Consider the following 18,924-nt stretch of genomic DNA (forward strand, 5'->3'; position numbering starts at 1 on the left):
GCACTCTCTCCAGCTCATTTATATCCCTCTTAAGGACTGGAGTCCAAAACTGCACTGCATACTCCAGATGAGGCCTCACCAGGGACCTATAAAGAGGCAGAATTATGTTTTCATCCCTTGAGTTAATGCCCTTTTTTATGCAAGAACTTTATTTGCTTTAGTAGCCACAGAATGACACTGCCCAGAATTAGACAACGTGTTATCTACAAAACCACTAGATCCTTCTCATTTAAGGAAACGCCCAACACACTGCCATTTAGTGTAGAACTTGCATTTATCAGAGAAAAGGATCAGATGTCAGTGGAAAAGAAAGGGAAAGTGCTCAGTGGTGTCACATTCGCGCTCTGGGATTCACAGCAGAGAATAAATATATTTTTCCTTTATTTTCTCCTCCAGCGACTGAGCTGCCTGCAAGGTGTGGGTGGGAGAGTCTCTGCACTGACACAGGGGGATACAGCAGGTAAGTGACTCTCATGGGTTGGTGCCATTCAGTGTCATAACTTGATGTTACTGGACATCTGAGGGCAGGGTTAGAACTAGATGTAGGCAGAAGAGGTACGTGCCTAGAGCACAAGGGTAGAGGGGCGCCAGGCACATACCCCTAGTTTGGACCGCTGTGTCCAGAAGCTGTGGCAGTTCTTGCGGGTGTGTGCTTTTTGGTGCATGTGCACTCGTGTTTCCTTTCCGCTCTTCTGCGCATGCACACGCATCGCCGTTTGGGCACTTCAGCGCATGCGCGAGTGGTGGGGGCAGCGTAGTTGGCTGGGTTGCCTAGGGTGCTCGGCCGACTTGGCTCGGCACTGTCTGAGGGGCCCCCAAAATCTCCAGAGGTTGTCCTGTTTTACCAATATATAACGATGTGTGAATAAATTCACCAGGCACGGATTTGCAGCGAATTTCAGTGTTTCGCCGTCCGCGAATACATTCGCTAAACTGCAAAAATTTACGCAAATCAATATTATTCGGACGCCCATTGACTTCAATGCTTTTTGCAAATATTTCACCAATTTGTGAATTTCTCTGTAAATTCAAGTTTTTTTTTTTCGGCGAAGCGAAAAGCCATAGATTTGCCCATCAGTACCAATATACATTAAAATTGCTCATTAATTAGGGCCGATATACATCCTGGCCCCCCCCTGCAGCCCCAGGATCTGCTTCCTCTGTAGTTACACCCCAGGTACTGTTGTGATACACAAGCCCAGGGCCTGTTGGGAAACTCTCATGGGAGAGAGGAGGGTGTGAGCTGATCTCTGCAGTGTATTTCTACCTTGTGATGGTTTTATACAATATATACATCTTATACACATACACACATACATAATGCATACATGCAAATGCTTTCACTTAGTAGAGAGACAGAAGATTTATAACATTGTGACACCATAAATACATTCCAGGATATGGGATCACTTATCCACAAACCAAAAACCCAGAAAGTTCAGAATCCCACAAAGACTATTTTCAATTGATAATTCAATTACTGTTTAGGTCGGACTGGGGGGCCCAGGGCCCACCGGGGCTGCTGTCTCAGAGACTCCCCTCCTACCCTGCCGCGCATACTGCAAAACCCTCTCTGGACCCCTGCATGCCTCCCAACATTTTGGAAATAAAAAGAGGGACAAAAAAAGGTTTTTTTTGACCATGCCCATTTTTGAAGCCACACCCCTAATTACCATGTTCATGTTACAAAAGTTGGCAGGTTATGAAAGTTTGAACATGTTTTTTTCAGTTATTACAGTTTTGCTAATGAAGGTAAATTGCCCTTTAACCTGTGAGTCTAACTTTTCCCAAAGGACCTGTTATCTTATATTGTTACAATTTCTTATTTGCTTATCTCAAAATTGTTACAAAAGTATCTTATCTGAAGCTGTGGCTGTTCTGGGCTTTCTGTCAAAAGCCAATTAAGTTAGAAATATTATTTATTTTTCTGGCTGTTCAGTGCAGAGAAAAATGTGACTTTCCAGTACAAACGGGGGACTGCGGGTTGAGCTGTCAAAAGAGGGACTGTCCCTCTAAAAATGGGACAGTTGGGAGGTATGCCCCTGGTGTACACACCTTCCCCCCTGCACTCGCAATTGTACCCCCCCCCCCCCAAGCTCACATGTGCGTACCCTCATGTGTAGGGCAATATAACAACTCTATTTTCTTTTATTAAGGTTTCCCGGGCTTGTGTAGTGTAATGTATTTGCTGCAACATTTAACTTTAACTTCCGTTCGTATGCAAATTAGCCAACGCTAGCGAACTTCACTTTGCTTGGCGCACTACCGGCCCAGATCCGCTACTTAGTGGGGCGGCGCGACCCCACTTTGTTTGGGGTCACGTTAGAATAGAATGGCTGCGCATGCGCACAAACGCGGCGCCGCGCGCATGCGCACAAACGCGGCGCCGCGCGCATGCGCACTAACCCCCTGCAGCACTCCAGAGCGGCAGTGGCGGCTGGAGGGGGCCCTGGGGCAATAGCCCCGGTGGGCCCCATGCCTCCCAGTCCGACCCTGCGCACTACTGCTAGCGCTACTTCGCCAGCGTTCGGCGCCCTGGAAACACAACTTTGGATTTTAGTGAATTAGCGTTGTCCTGGCGAATCTACACCTGGCGAAGTGTTGCGCTGTGAGAGAAGCTGTCGCTGGCGAATTTTTGGAGGTTAGTGAATTTACCCCATAGACCCCATTGTAATAAAATAATCCAGATTTGTAAACATTATTTCCTTTTTCTCTCTAATAATAAAACAGAACCTTGTACTTGCACTTGTAGTATGATGTAGAGAGGGGTATTCTGAAACAATTTACAGCTAGTGTTCATTTTTTCATTATTTGTGGGTTTTTGAATTATTTAGCTTTTTATTCAGCAGCTCTCCAGTTTCCAATTTCTGCAATTTGGTTGCTAGGGTCCAAATTACCCTAGCAAACCAGAGACTGGAATATGAACAGGAGAGGCCTGAATAGAAAGATAAGTAATAAAAAGGAGCAATTTTTAGATGGGGTCGGCGACCCCCATTTGAAAGCTGTAAAGAGTTGGAAGAAAAATGAAAATAATTTAAAAAATCTATGAAGAATAAATAATGGAGACCAATAGAAAAGTTGCTTAGAATTGGCCATTCTATAACACATGTATAAAGTTGACTGGCCTGCATCCAGAATTCGGTTTGGGAGTTGGCCAGGATTTGGCCTTTTTCTGCAGGATTCGCATTCGCTGAATCATTGTGCCTGGCTCAACCGAATCTGAATCCTAATTTCGATATGCAAATTAGGGACAGGAAGGGAAATCATGTGACTTTTCGTCACAAACCAAGGAAGTAAAAAAGAAGACAAGAGGAAGTGAGAAACACAGAGGTTGATCAATTAGATTAGGTATATTATAACTTACAATGCCTGCATGCGTTTGTACTGGTTTCCTCCCATGCATTATACAGGTAGGTTAAATGGCAGCAAATGTTCTGTTTTGTGTCATAGGGACCTCAGGTTACAATCTCTACTGGGGCGGCATATGATTTGATTAAAGGAGACACAAGGAAAGAAGGTGGGAGTCAAATTCAGGACCCCAGTGATGAAAGACAGCAGTACTATCCACTGGTCCATCTTTCTATTGACTCACACCCTTTAGGACTTTAGGAGAGGAAAGAACCAATAGATTAATGACAGTCTTGTACTTAAAAAATACAGTTTAAAGCCCAATAAGAACGACATGATTACGGGTTCTTCAGCAGAAGGAAGATAAACGACAAATAATAACTGTGGAATGTTGGCTTTCTGCTATTACTCAAACCAGAGGGACACATAGCTCTCTGAAGGTATTTATTGTTGAAGGATGTTTCTGAAGAACTCATCTCCTGATGTTGACTGACTACATTTCTAACATGTTTTATGCTGTAATCAAATTAACCTACAGGGATTTTGCGCTTTACAGGGTTTTGTGCAAGAAAAAAAATGTGGTTTGTGCCTTCACGGCATTGTGGTGGACATTGTATGTGGGCTGCTGGATCTTGAGAACTGGGGAAAAGAATTGATTTCAGGTTCCTTCCTCTCTGTGAAGCATGAAAACCATAAATATGTTTATAGTCTTTACAAGAAGATACTGTACCATAACACAATGCCATCATTACCCATAGTAAACTCTTGTTGTTGCTTCTTCAGGTGAAGTGGAAAGTTCTGAAAAATGACCATAACTAGCCCCACTGTTGGGATCTTCTCAAGAGATGGCAGAGAGAATTACAACTGGCTGATAAGTCTGTTACACCATATATCGTTCTACAATGTCCTCCCCAAGTACGTCAGCAACCGCTTCATGGAGTTCAAGGAGAATGTGTCCAAGTGTTCGTTCGCCATCCTATACCACACTCTGAAGAGAGGGAGGCTGAACATTACAGATGTGACTGACTGTTTGTATGATGAAGAGCTGGAATATTTATGTCAAATACTTGGTGAGAAGAATCCACTACATAAACTCTGTTCTACTGCTACATGTGCTCCCCCCCCCCACTTAGAAATAGGACAAAATACCCCTGGTATTGGGGTGCAGATTTTTCAACAGCTGAAAGGCTAGAAATGTTGAGAGGTACGAGATCTGTAGACCAACACAGACTTCTGACCAACAATATCAAAAGATACTTTTAGGCTAGGGCCAGCTAGCAATCATCTCAATGAGTATGACTTTTTTTCTTGGCCAGGCCGGGGTTCCTTTTTGTTTTGAAAATTGAATTATGAATGATTTAAACCAGCATTCCCATGGCTGTTTGAGAATGACAGCATAGTTACATATTGCAGACTCTACCTACAGATGGAGCTAACTGTGTCCTGACATGACAATGCAACTCAGCAACGTCAAATAAAAGAGGTTTGGTAATGATCTGTTTGATTGGAGTCACATGACGACGTTGGGCATGGAGAACCATCTGAGCGAAAAATTAAAGTAGAGTTTGCTCCATCTATAATTGTTTTACTAATAGAAATGTCCATTGCTCTACTTTGTGTGGTTGCCTCGTATAAAAATAGCTTGTTATGTTTTAATTAAACCTGTAGCCTTAGTAATAAAAAATACATAGCCCTGAACCAATGCTTATACACGAATGAAGCAAACACGTCTCAAATTGTGCACCACAACACAATATTTCAAACTGTGCTCCATCTGTATTTCAAGCACTTGCTATCTTTTGGCTCTATTATTGTAAAGTGGTAGTTAGTATCACAGTCACTCCATTATTCACTTCTTGTTCTCTGTCTGTAGGCAAAGAAAATGTCATTGTAGTGATAGATGACCTGATGGACAGCAGTGACGCTAAGATGAGAGAAATCATACATTCTCAACCGAGCATTGAACGTTACGCTTGTAAACTCTTCCTTATCAGTGAGAAGGAGAAAAAGTCATGTATTATAGAAGGTTCTGAGGCAAAGTGGAGCGAGATTGCCACAGATGACTCACTTCAAGAGGAGCACAACTCCATCACAGACAAACGTAATCAGATGAAGAAGATCTTGGCCAGCTCCATCTCACAGACAACAGGTAGAGTTATTATTTATTAATACGAACTACCTACAGATGAAGCCAGAACGGATTGTACTTCTGCAGATAAAGTAAAATCCTGAACAGTGATATTGTGGTGGCGCATTTGGTTAGGTGTTTGCTTTTGCTGCCAAAGGTACTGGGTTCAATACCCGAAGTCCCACAATTTTCTGTAATTGATATTTAAAATTATAATGTACATTTTACAACATATTAAGCTCAATCGTGTATCTTAAAGAAAATAAGGAAACAAAAGACACTCAATTTGGCTCAAGCAATTTCATGACATTTAGCCCCACCAAAAAAAAGTCCATTCCTGGATAATCAATAATTTGATGGTGCCGCTATGGCTTTTTATTACTAAAATGTTTAATGTGTCATAAAATGAAAATTCTACATGTCAAAACGAATTCGAGAAATGAATAAAATTAAAGGCAGAAAAGAGAATTGAACTTATGACCTCTTATTTTAAAAGCAAACAACTAAACCATTTAGCTGCTTTAGAGTAGTCAAAACTAGCCTTTATCTGTGATGTACTGAAATGCTGCAGCATCAACTAAATATCCAATACATATGTAGGGAAAAATTGCCACAATACCTGGAAAAACGTAATCCACACGTAAATGAATCAACAAAGAGAAACTTAATGTGCTGTTAATACCTGGCCAACTACAGCGTGTATGTGGAAATGCTGGTGCCGACATTTTAAAAATGACTTCTGCCACTGTTGGTGTTTTATTCCTCAGAAGGGACAGGTGACTCTGCCTTTTTTTACAGAAAATTCGCAAAACAGTGGGTGAAGCTCACTGAAGTCAATGGACATTCTTGCACGTGACTTTTTCCAAACTGCATGACTTTTTTTACTGTATATTACTGTCCATGAACATTTTTTCGTGGCAAAATATTTCACCCATCATTTTAAAATGTTTAATACACTCCACTGTGTCTGTCAGTAAACAGCGGAGCGTAGGTAGACCCAGTAACGTAACTAGAGGGGGGTGGGCCCTGGTGCAGGACGTGAAGCCGGGCCCCCCCGCCGTACGCTATTTTCTGCGCGGAAATCAGCGGTGTGCAAGCTGCCTGGGGGCCCTGAGGGGGTGATGGCCCTGGCCCCAGGGCAGCCATCAGGGGGGGACAGGGCAGAGAGTTCTAGGGGGCCCGGGGGTAAGGGAGGCCCGGCCATGCCACACTTACTTGATTAGCCAGGCCCCCCATCTTTCTGAATGCTGACGACTTGGGAAGGCATGGACATTTAAGGTGCCCTGGCCACCAATTTTCTTATAATGTGGGGGGGGGGCTGGCCACCAATTTTTTTTCTCATAATGGGGGGGCCCTGGCCACAAATGTTTTATTATGGGGGGCCCTGACCACCAATATCTTTTTATTTTTTATTAATATGTGGGAACCCTAGCCACCAATATTTTTTTTTGTTTTTTACTGTGTGGTGGGGGGGACCTGTGGGGTGGGGAGGGCGGACCTGTAGGTGGGGCTTGCAGTCGGCGCAGCCCAGGGGGCCCAGGAAATTTTGTCGTATGGGGCCCTGTGATTTCTGATGGCGGTCCTGCCTGGCCCAATCGCACCTCCTGCTCCCCCGGTAGTTGCACCACTAGGTTGACCCGAAAACATGAACGCAGTTATGCTAAAAATATGCAGCCAGGAAGCAGCAGAGCTAACGCTCCATGTGCGCTCCATTACTGATGAGTGCCCTAGAGGACCACACTGAGAGATAAGTGGCAGCCGTGCATACTGATCATGAAACCCTTGAATCTTTTATGTCTTTTCAAAGACTTATAAAATAGGTCCAGAAGAGTCAAAATCCACCTCCAAGGAGTCCCGGAGACTGAGACAGACTTAGAACAAATATTCACTCAATCTTTACGAAAATCGCAAATATACCACTGGAGCCTTCCATCTTACCTGTAAACATATTATTCCCCTATCAGCTGACATATTTGCCCCCGCTACACTTAAAAAAGTAGTGGGCTAATGACAGATGTCACCCAGCAGGCCTCGAATGGCAATCTATGAGTTCTGACAAATGCCAGAGGGGCTGCTGTAATTTCCCATAGACAGTTATTATTTAATGGGCTGGTTGGGGGGCTGGTTGGGCCTCTGTGTACTTCAAATGACAGGAACTCCATTGCTGAGACTCCTCACATACTTGTCTGAAACTGTAACGAGATCACTTAGCTCTAAACCATCCCCCACTCCTCTCACAGGTAATCCCAACAATCAGAAAGCCAGCAGCTACTATAGGGGTGAATGGAGGAGGCATTGGGATTTACTTACTTACCTCTAGTGGCCATAGCTGGAACTGCATGCAGGTAACTGCGATAAATGCGACTGGACAATTTAAGATATCGCACTTGCTGCCAATTATCTAACGTTTCAGCGCACCAGATGTACAATCCATTCTGGCTTCATCTGTAAATGCAGACCCACAATGTACCAAGTTGATTATCCTCTAGGGTTCTATAGATGATAGATGTCACCATTTGGCATAGTTTTAGGTGTTTTCCATCAAGATGCCAGTAGATGATTGGCAGCAGGAATCATTTCATACAGGTTTCATGGCCAGAGAAAGGTTTGACATTTGGAGTTGAAGGAATAGATTTATTGCTCCAGTAGGAAAAGATCAGTAAATTAGACAAGAGCAATGTGTATGAAAGAAAGGGGTAAAAGGGTTTGGGAAGATAGATGGAATGGATCCCTAGTAAATTTAGACTAAGCGTGTATCTGTTCTCTGGTAGGGAGCGTGGCTGTTACAATAGGCACCATCTCTTCCTACTGTACTTGTTATCCCAGGAAAGGGAGTGTGACTGTGGGATAGCAGGTATAGTAGGGATAGATGGTGTCTATAGTAACAGTGGATAATAGTCTCTGGGAAGGGAGTGTGACTGTGGGATAGCAGGTATAGTAGGGAGAGATGGTGTCTATAGTAACAGTGGATAATAGTCTCTGGGAAGGGAGTGTGACTGTGGGATAGCAGGTATAGTAGGGAGAAATGGTGTCTATAGTAACAGTGGATAATAGTCTCTGGGAAGGGAGTGTGACTGTGGGATAGCAGGTATAGTAGGGAGAAATGGTGTCTATAGTAACAGTGGATAATAGTCTCTGAGAAGGGAGTGTGACTGTGGGATAGCAGGTATAGTAGGGAGAGATGGTGCCTATAGTAACAGTGGATAATAGTCTCTGGGAAGGGAGTGTGACTGTGGGATAACAGGTATAGTAGGGAGAGATGGTGCCTATAGTAACAGTGGGATAATAGTCTCTGGGAAGGGAGTGTGACTGTGGGATAGCAGGTATAGTAGGGAGAGATGGTGTCTATAGTAACAGTGGATAATAGTCTCTGGGAAGGGAGTGTGACTGTGGGATAGCAGGTATAGTAGGGAGAAATGGTGTCTATTAGAAACAGTGGATAATAGTCTCTGGGAAGGGAGTGTGACTGTGGATAGCCAGGTATAGTAGGGAGAAATGGTGTCCTAAAAGTAACAGTGGATAATAGTCTCTGAGAAGGGAAGTGTGACTGTGGGATAGCAGGTATAGTAGGGAGAGAGGGGCCTATAGAAACAGTGGATAATAGTCCTCTGGGAAGGGAGTGTGACTGTGGGATTAACAGGTATAGTAGGGAAAGAGATGGTGCCTATAGTAACAGTGGGATAATAGGTCTCTGGGAAGGGGAGTGGACTGTGGGAATAGCAGGTTTTAGTAGGGAGAGATGGTGTCTATAGTAACAGTGGATAAAAAGCCCTCGGGGAAGGGAGTGTGACTGGTGGGATAGCAGGTATAGTAGGGGAGAAATGGTGTCTTAGTAACAGTGGATAATAGTCTCTGAGAAGGGAGTGTGACTGTGGGATTAGCAGGTTTATAGAAAGGGAAGAGATGGTCCCTTATAGTAACAGTGGATAATAAGTCTCTGGGAAGGGAAGTGTGATGTGGGATAGCAGGTATAGTAGGGGAGAATGGTGCCTATAGTAACAGTGGATAATAGCCCTCTGGGAAGGGAGTGTGACTGTGGGATAGCAGGTATAGTAGGGAGAGATGGTGCTATAGTAACAGTGGATAAATAGTCTCTGGGAAGGGAGTGTGATGTGGGATAGCAGGTATAGTAGGGAGAGATGGTGCCTATAGTAACAGTGGATAATAGTCTCTGGGGAAAGGGAAGTGTGATGTGGGATAGTAGGTATAGATTGGGAAGAGATGGTGCTATAGTAACAGTGGATAATAGTCTCTGGGAAGGGAGTGGTACTGTGGGATAGACAGGTATAGTAAGGGAGAGATGGTGCCTATAGTAACAGTGGATAATAGTCTCTGGGAAGAGGAGTGTGACTGTTGGGATAGCATGGTATAGTAGGGAGAGATGGTGTCTATAGTAACAGTGGGATAATAGTCTCTGGGAAGGGATGTGACTGTGGGATAGCAGGTATAGTTAGGGAGAGATGGTGCCTATAGTAACAGTAGATAATAGTCTCTGGAAGGGAGTGTGACTGTGGGATAGCAGGTATAGTAGGGAGAGATGGTGCCTATAGTAACAGTGGATAATAGTCTCTGGAAGGGAGTGTGACTGGGGGATAGCAGGTATAGTAGGGAGAGATGGTGCCTATAGTAACAGTGGGATAATAGTCTCTGGAAGGGAGTGTGACTGTGGGAATAGCAGGTATAGTAGGGAGAGATGGTGCCTATAGTAACAGTGATAATAGTCTCGGGGAAGGGAGTGTGACTGGGGGATAGCAGGTATAGTAGGGAGAGATGGTGCCTATAGTAACCAGTGGGATAATAGTCTCTGGAGGAGTTGTGTGGGATAGCAGGTATAGTAGGGAGAGATGTGCTATAGTAACAGTGGATAATAGTCTCTGGAAGGGAGTGTGACTGTGGGAGCAGTAAAGTAGGAAGATGGTGCTATATACAGTGATAATGTCTCTGGGAGGAGTTGACTGTGGATTAGGTATATGGGAGAGATGGGTTATAACATGGATAATAGTCTCTGGGAGGATGGACTGTGGGATAAGGTATAGTGGGGGGCATAGTAACATGATATAGTCTCTGGAAGGAGTGTGATGTGGATAGAGGTATAGTGGAGAGATGTGCTATGTACAGTGGATAATAGTCTCTGGAGGGGTGTGATGTGGATAGCAGGTATATAGGAGAGATGTGCTATGTAACAGTGGAAATAGCTCTGAAGGAGGGACTGTGGATAGCAGGTATAGAGGAGAGATGGTGGCTATGTAACAGTGGATAATTCTCTGGGAGGGATGGTGTGGATACAGTATAGTAGGGAGAGATGGTGCTTAGAACGGGATAATAGTTCTGAGGATGTCTGGATAGAGATAGTAGGGAATGGTGCTATGTAAGGGTCCGGGAAGGATTGACTGGGGATAGCAGGTTAGTAGGAAGATGGGATAAAACAGGAAAGTTTAAGGAGTGGAGGGAAGAGGATAGTAGGAAAGTTCTATTAATGGAATTCTTTGGGAAAGGGAAGTGGCTTGGTCTGGAGGGGTGGGGTAGGGAGGATGGCATGTCAGTGGAATACCCGGGAGGATGACGTGGGATGCGGTATGTAGGGAGTCCAAGAACAGTGGATAATATTCTGGGAAGGGAGTTGCTGTGGATAGCAGGTAAGTGGGAGAGATGTGCCTAAGTACATGGAATAGTTTGGGAGGGAGTGTGACTGTGGATAGCAGGTATAGAGGGAGGAGGTGCTATAGTAACAGTGGTAATAGTCTCTGGGAAGGGGTGTGATGTGGATAGCAGGTATAGTAGGGAAGGATGGTGCCTATATAACAGTGGATAATAGTCTTGGGAAGGAGTGTGACTGTGGGATAGCAGTATAGTGGGAGAGATGGTGCCTATAGTAACAGTGGATAATATCTCTGGGAAGGGAGTGTGACTGTGGGATAGGGTATAGTGGAGAGATGGTGCCTATAGAACAGTGGATAATTCTCTGGGAGGGAGTGGTGTGGGATAGCAGGTATAGTAGGGAGAGATGGTGCTATAGAACAGTGGATAATAGTCTCTGGGAAGGGAGTGTGACTGTGGATAGCAGGTTAGTAGGGAGAGATGGTGCTATGTAAAGTGGATATAGTCTCTGGGAAGGGGTGTGACTGTGGGATAGAGGATAGTAGGGAGAGATGGTGCCTATAGTACAATGGATAATAGTTCTGGGAAGGGAGTGTGACTGTGGGATAGCGGTATAGTAGGAAGATGGTTCTATAGTACAGTGGATAATAGTCTCTGGAAGGGGTGTGCTGTGGGATAGCAGGTATAGTGGAGAGATGGTGCCTATAGTAAAGGGATAATAGTCTCGGGAAGGGAGTGTGACTGTGGGATAGCAGGTATAGTAGGGAGAGATGGTGCTATAGTAACAGTGGATAATATCTCTGGAAGGGAGTGTGATTGGGATGGCGGTATAGTAGGGAAGTGGTCCTATAGTAACAGGGGATAATAGTCTCTGGGAAGGGAGTGTGGCTGTGGGATGCAGGTATAGTAGGGAGAGATGTGCCTATAGTAACAGTGGGATAAGTCTCTGGGAGGGAGTGTGACTGTGGGATAGCAGGTATAGTAGGGAGAGATGGTGTCTATAGTAACAGTGGATAATAGTCTCTGGGAAGGGAGTGTGGACTGTGGGATAGCAGGTATAGTAGGGAAAGATGGTGTCTATAGTAACAGTGGATAATAGTCTCTGGGAAGGGAGTGTGACTGTGGGATAGCAGGTATAGTAGGGAGAGATGGTGCCTATAGTAACAGTGGATAATAGTCTCTGGGAAGGGAGTGTGACTGTGGGATAGCAGGTATAGTAGGAGAGAGATGGTGTCTATAGTAACAGTGGATAATAGTCTCTGGGAAGGGAGTGTGACTGTGGGATAGCAGGTATAGTAGGGAGAGATGGTGCCTATAGTAACAGTGGATAATAGTCTCTGGGAAGGGAGTGTGACTGTTGGATAGAAGGTTATAGTAGGGAGAGATGGTGCCTATAGTAACAGTGGGATAATAGTCTCTGGGAAGGGAGTGTGACTGTGGGATAGCAGGTATAGTAGGGAGAGATGGATGGCCTATAGTAACAGTGGGATAATAGTCTCTGGGAAGGGAGTGTGACTGTGGGATAGCAGATATAGTAGGGAGAGATGGTGTCTATAGTAACAGTGGATAATAGTCTCTGTGGTCATATGTGAATCTCTTCTTAAATCAGTTGCGAAAAAGTGAGGAATGAAAATGAATGTTAATTCTGGAGCAGGTAAGCCAGTCTTGTTAGTCTTATGTCCAAAGTACTATCTTGAGCAAGATTTGGTAGTTGTGGTAGTTAGCTTTTTTTACATTAATTATATTTACCTCCAAGTGGTTTCACTAAGCTACCTGCACATAATAGGTGCTCTGTGTCTTGATACAATGTATCACCGTGAAGGGATTGTTCACCTTCATCACTTTTTCATTTCAGATGTTTTTTAAGTAGTTTACGAGAATCTTTTTTTTTTTTTTTTTATTCAATTACTTTCTGTTTTCTATTTGTGGCTGTTTTTCAAATATTGAAGTAGAAAAAACTACTGAATTGAAAAATGTCATAATTATACTAAACACCAGTTGATGCTGCATATTCATGTTGTTCTATTGTTATAAAACTAGGATCCTTCTCCCACATATCTTCCTTAGGGGATTCTTTCAATTTCACCAGACTATATGACCAAGATTTATATCCAAGATGGTCCCGTGGTAAGAAATCTCCTCACCTTACTAGATTGACTCCTTTGCCAGTGGGTAAAGCAGGGTGGGTTGATGAGTTCAGGGACAGAGTTACGATGCTTCATGGTGGGAGTGATGACATCTGGGTGGAGGTATAACATAAGGAACTTTATATGTCCTTGGGACACAATGGGTTGGATTTCTGTCTGGTTTTCAGTAACTGTGTAACATTTTTGAGCAGGGCAGCCCTGTATTGTATATATATATATATGTTCCCCCTTAGTGATGGGCGAATTTGTGCCGTTTCGCTTCGCCGAAAAATTCTCGAATTTCGCGTGAAATTAGCGAAACGGCGAAAAATTAGCGAAACGGCGCCGGCGTCTCGTTTTTGCGACGCCGGCGCCCGTTTTTTACGCCGGCGTCCGTTTTTTCGAAAAAAAATTTTGACGCCGGCGAATTTTTTCTGCGAATTTTCGCGGGCGTTTCGCGAATTTATTCGCCTGCCGCGAATCACGCAAATTCGCCGCGAATTCGCGCCTGGCGAATAAATTCGCCCATCACTATTCCCCCTCCATTGTGCCCTACTGTATAAACCTGGCCCTGATTTCTTAATCTTTCCCTACGCTAGAGTCCTGTGCAGGTCCAAATTTTCTACCCAATTGGACACGCTTCTCAACCAGACCTGCTACCCACTAACCACCATTAATCTAGAAGTTCTGTTGATTTAAACTAGAAGCAGCAGTACCAGCATTAGACAGGAGTAAAAAAAAAAAGAGCAAAAAGTTTAATAGAGTAAAAATATATATATACATATAAAAGCTATGTTTCAGACCAGTATCTAGTAGAGTTAAGTCTAAAGCAACTGAACTTTGAGTTTTCTTGAAAACCTTTCACCACTCATCTGTGGCTTCTTCAGTTTAATTTAAAGCACATGAATAAAGTCCACTGAAGTAAACTGAAGGACTTGACTCTACTAGATACTGTATATTATGACCGGGATGAATACAAATCTCCATAGACATACTGTATATATGAGACCTACAACCTACAGATCTGCTTGCCCACACCAATACCTGTAGCCAAAAGTCCAACCAGGGGTTCATCTGCTTTTTGTTGTGTGGGTAAACTTTGGGTACCTGAGCTGCTGCAGGACATTACCCTACTGTCTCCGTCATGCTGTACTATCAGAAACAGAAACCCCACCCACTCCATCTTGCACTAAGTCTTGCTCTACTGTTTCCATCATTCTGTACTATCACAGACATGTCCTTCTGTCTCACTATTGACCTACTGTCTCCATATTTTTCTACTCTATCCATATTGCCCTTCCGTCTCCAGGCTTTAACTAGTCATGATCTTGGAAAACTGTCTCAGTCTCCTGTCACTGTCACCATCTTGCTCTGCCAGCTCCATCATTCCCTACTGACTCCTCTCCTTGTTTAAATCTTGTGCTGTTATCTTCATTTAAATATATGTCTCCTACACACAGCTACTGCTTTGTTGAACACCACCATAGACCATAGACCAATGGCAGTTGTCCCTGTTTAATCACCTTAAATACAGCTCCACTGTGGATTAATTAACATTAATAAATACAGCATTAATAAATATTTGGCAATATAGGGAAAATGCCATGTATAAATACCCCCATAATTCATAGTAGTTGCACAGGTGCAATTCCACGTATAAACACCCCCAAAATTCATAGTAGGATGGCACAGGGGCAATTCCATCTATAAATACACCCCAGAATTCGTAGTAGGGTGGCACAGGGGTAATTTCAGGTAAACATACCCTCAGTATTCATAGTAGGATGGCACAGGGGCAATTCCATCTATAAATATCCCCAGAATTCATAGTAGGATGGCACAGGGGCAATTTCATCTATAAATATCCCCAGAATTCATAGTAGGATGGCACAGGAGCAATCCCATGTATAAATACCCCCAAAATTCATAGTAGGGTGGCACAGGGGCAATTCCATGTATAAATACCCCCAGAATTCATAGTAGGGTGGCACAGGGGCAATCCCATGTATAAATATCCCCATAATTCATAGTAGGGCAGCGCAGGGGCAATTTCAGGTATGAATACCCTCAGTATTCATAGTAGGATGGCACAGGGACAATTCAATGTATAAATATCCCTAGAATTAATAGTAGGATGGCCCAAGGGCAATTCCATGTATAAATACCCCCAAAATTCATAGTAGGGTGGCACAGGGGCAATTCAAGAGCAGGTGTGTTTGACAACACTGTATTCATGAGGGCCGGGTGGGGAAGTGCTAGTCAGTGCTCTCAGTTTCTGGGATTTCTCTAAATGACCCCCATATTGCAGATATAAATTCTGACTGCCAGGCTTGACATAAGATAAATATACTAAGCAAATATAAATGTTCTTTATTTTTAATAAAATAAACTTGTAGTGACATTTTCTGTCTTTTTTTTAACAGATAAGTTAAACTACGCAGAAAAGGTAAGGAGGCTAACACTTTGTCTTTAAATTCACAAGTCGTGTTCTTAAAGGAGATGTAAACCCTGCAGCACTGCACTGTAATCGCTGGACTACAAATCGTATAATCATTTAACAACATATAATGAAGGTTGAGGCATGCTGGGAGTGGGAGCTGTAGTCCAGCAGCATCAGGAGTCTGTTATTAAAATAATATTGCACAATAAACACGTTCCTCTTTTTTGCATTAAAATGCAAAAAAATCCTCCAATGAGAATCCAGTGTCATATAATGAAGAAAAAAGTGACATCATTATCTCTATATGTAAGATAACAGCAAGATGTCTGACATAGTGCTGGGAATCAGCATTCTCATTGGTCACTTCTTTTGCATTTATAATGAAGTTGTTGATCAGCAGAATTCTCATTGGTGAATAAACTATAATTATGTTTCTCTGAAACTTCTATGGAACACTAGAGGGCGCTGTGGGACGATACCCATGTGGGTCAGTGAAACTGGAAACCTGATAACACCTTCACCTTTTCCCTGCCAACAAAGCAGATTCTTCATAGTCAGCAAGGAAGTTAACAGCCTGATGTAGAAGCCATGTTTCCCTATATACTTTTAACCTATGGGAAAAGCACTTATAAAACGACTTTAAGTCTGGAAGGGTGAATGTCACAGTTGAAAGAAGCAAAACAGAACATTAACAAACAGTGGCATAACTAGATATTACTGGGCCCCACAGCAAATTATTTTTCAGGCCCCCAAAATGTTTTGGGGTTGACTTGTTTCTCCAATATTTATTGAAATTTTATATGAATTAGGGCCTCATGGGGCCCCTATACCTTCTGGGCCCCCCTGCAGCCGCAGGGTCTGCTTCCTCTATAGTTACGCCTCTGTTAACAAATAAATAGTTTCTCATGGCTGAAAAATCACTGAGATTATTAGGATTAGCATTATGGTGAGAAAGAGCTCTGTGGGAACATATAATAAACAAAATCCAGAAGTATCTGTAACACATATGCTTATAATGCAGAGTCCTGATATTACTGTAATGTTTAACCTTATAAATGGTGCATAGTGATGTCAAACATTATAACTGCCACTTAGGGGCCGATTCATCAAGCTCGAGTGAAGGATTCGAAGTAAAAAAACTTCGAATTTCGAAGTGTTTTTTGGGCTACTTCGACCATCGAATGGGCTACTTCGACCTTTGACTACAACTACGACTACGAATCGAAGGATTCGAACTAAAAATCGTTCGACTATTCGACCATTCGATAGTCGAAGTACTGCCTCTTTAAAAAAAACTTCGACCCCCTAGTTCGGCAGCTAAAAGCTACCGAAGTCAATGTTAGCCTATGGGGAAGGTCCCCATAGGCTTGCCTAAGTTTTTTTGATCGAAGGATATTCCTTCGATCGTTGGATTTAAATCCTTCGAATCGTTCGATTCGAAGGATTTAATCGTTCGATCGAAGGAATAATCCTTCGATCGTTCGATCTTAGCATTTGCGCTAAATCCTTCGACTTCGATATTCGAAGTCGAAGGATTTTAGTTCCTAGTCGAATATCGAGGGTTAATTAACCCTCCATATTGGACCTGTTATGTATTGACTGTTAATGTAATGCCAGTAGATGGCGCTGTTACATCTTAAACTGAGATGTGTCACTCTGCTCTGCTGATTATTGTTTCCCAAGTATCTGCCTCTCTATCTCTCTTTTCTCCTAACTTGTTGGCAGTTCAGCCATGCTTTCCTTCTAGTAAAGTTTGTTCTACTCCCAGCTACTGTGAATCTTTTGTGTACTACTACAGGGTCCGGAATATAATACTGGCGACCTGGATTGGGATGTAACCCATAAAAAAATCTACAACTACAAGATTCCAGTGAGTAAAAGGGAACTTAAGAGACTTTATTATTTCCATAATGGTGTCCCTGGGCCACATAGAGGAGTTTGACATTGCCAGGCCATCCTCATGGGATTCCTATGCAGAGAGACTGCAGTTCTTTCTAGAAGCAAATAAGGTGACAGATGATGGTATTTTTAGTAGTACCATTTTGACCTCGTGTAAGACAAAACTCAGTAAAGGAAAACCTTTAGTAATAGTCAGGCAATTTATTCTTACATAATACAACATAACAGTTTTGTCTGGGTAAGCTGTTGGAGTAACACACAGAATGTCACCCAAGGACTTACCAAAGACCCACCTCTTGGTCCAAGCGTTATATAGCTTTCAGAAGGCATTTACAGTAATTGTGACAAGGGGTTCACGGAAATACCATACATGGTCTGGCGAGGAGACTTACTGGCATATATTTGTACATTCCTGTAAGATGTGCAGTTTTGCAACATAAGAGTTTCTGGTTCCAACTGTCCACAGCCTCGTAAACATCTGTTGGCTAAACATAGCCATTGTGGTACAGACAACTATTGAGCAACACTTCTGCAAAAGGGCATAAGAGACATGCTGACACTATGCTGACACTCTGGAATTTAAGTAACAGAGTGGGGATCATTTATTTGTATGGCCTAGTATAAGTTATATGAGTGACCATTGTCCAGAGTAGACCATTTAGCCCTTATAGTCCCTCCTGCCTTAGGCCATATAGCGTTATGGCGTCATAGAGGGCGGGGGTGACAACTATCAACCCTCTGACACTAGCCATTCGTCCGTCTTAGGATTTGGACCGTTCCAGCTATCAAATTCTACTGTCATTCCTCTCTTGAAACATTACATATGTTTCACATTAGTAATTACAGGCACAGTAAGAGTGCTGAGAGGACCCCCAGGAACAAGGGAGGTCTATTATAAATGGGACAGTGGTGTATGCTGTTGTGAGTTACAGTTCAACTGTCGTGGCAGCACCAATACAGAAGTGCAGCTGAAAGCTGAAATCAGTGAAAAGAAAAAACAGGAAGCTAGGGAGCTACAGATACATCCTGTTTCATGAAATAACTTGGTTAAGTGCAGTTGGGAACAGAAAACCCTATAAAATGACAAAGAATATATTATATACATGTAACACGTTATAAGAGACTAATATAATACTGATTTCATTACTATTGAAAAGTAAAAAATTATTCTTTCTTTCTTTCAAACCTCCCCACATATGGCTGAGAAAAGCTTTATCTTATAGATGTAAATCAAATGAAAGCAGAAGTTGGGGGGAGGTGCGTATAGCACAAATTCTAACGGAGAAATATAGACCAAGTATTAATGCTAGGAGGACATGGATAGACTTAATGAAACTTCCAATGGAGTTGTTTAACCAACTATAAAATTTTACCTAATCATTTGG

General features: G+C 42.9%; 1 protein-coding gene across 1 annotated transcript in view; it reads left to right on the forward strand.

Annotated features, from left to right (window-relative positions):
* Positions 1–346: 346 nt before the first annotated feature.
* The window catches only part of LOC495480 (uncharacterized), a gene marked incomplete in the record, with an annotated part of 30,553 nt that continues 11,975 nt past the window's right edge, over positions 347–18,924 (forward strand). The window contains 6 exon segments of the mRNA NM_001095126.1: positions 347–460; positions 4,132–5,496; positions 7,122–7,125; positions 7,128–7,141; positions 13,141–13,201; positions 15,624–15,646. Of these exon segments, the coding sequence (NP_001088595.1) occupies positions 5,278–5,496; positions 7,122–7,125; positions 7,128–7,141; positions 13,141–13,201; positions 15,624–15,646 (321 nt within the window).

This window comes from Xenopus laevis, chromosome 9_10L (genome assembly GCF_017654675.1).
Source record: "Xenopus laevis strain J_2021 chromosome 9_10L, Xenopus_laevis_v10.1, whole genome shotgun sequence".
Classification (NCBI taxonomy): Eukaryota; Metazoa; Chordata; class Amphibia; order Anura; family Pipidae; genus Xenopus; species Xenopus laevis.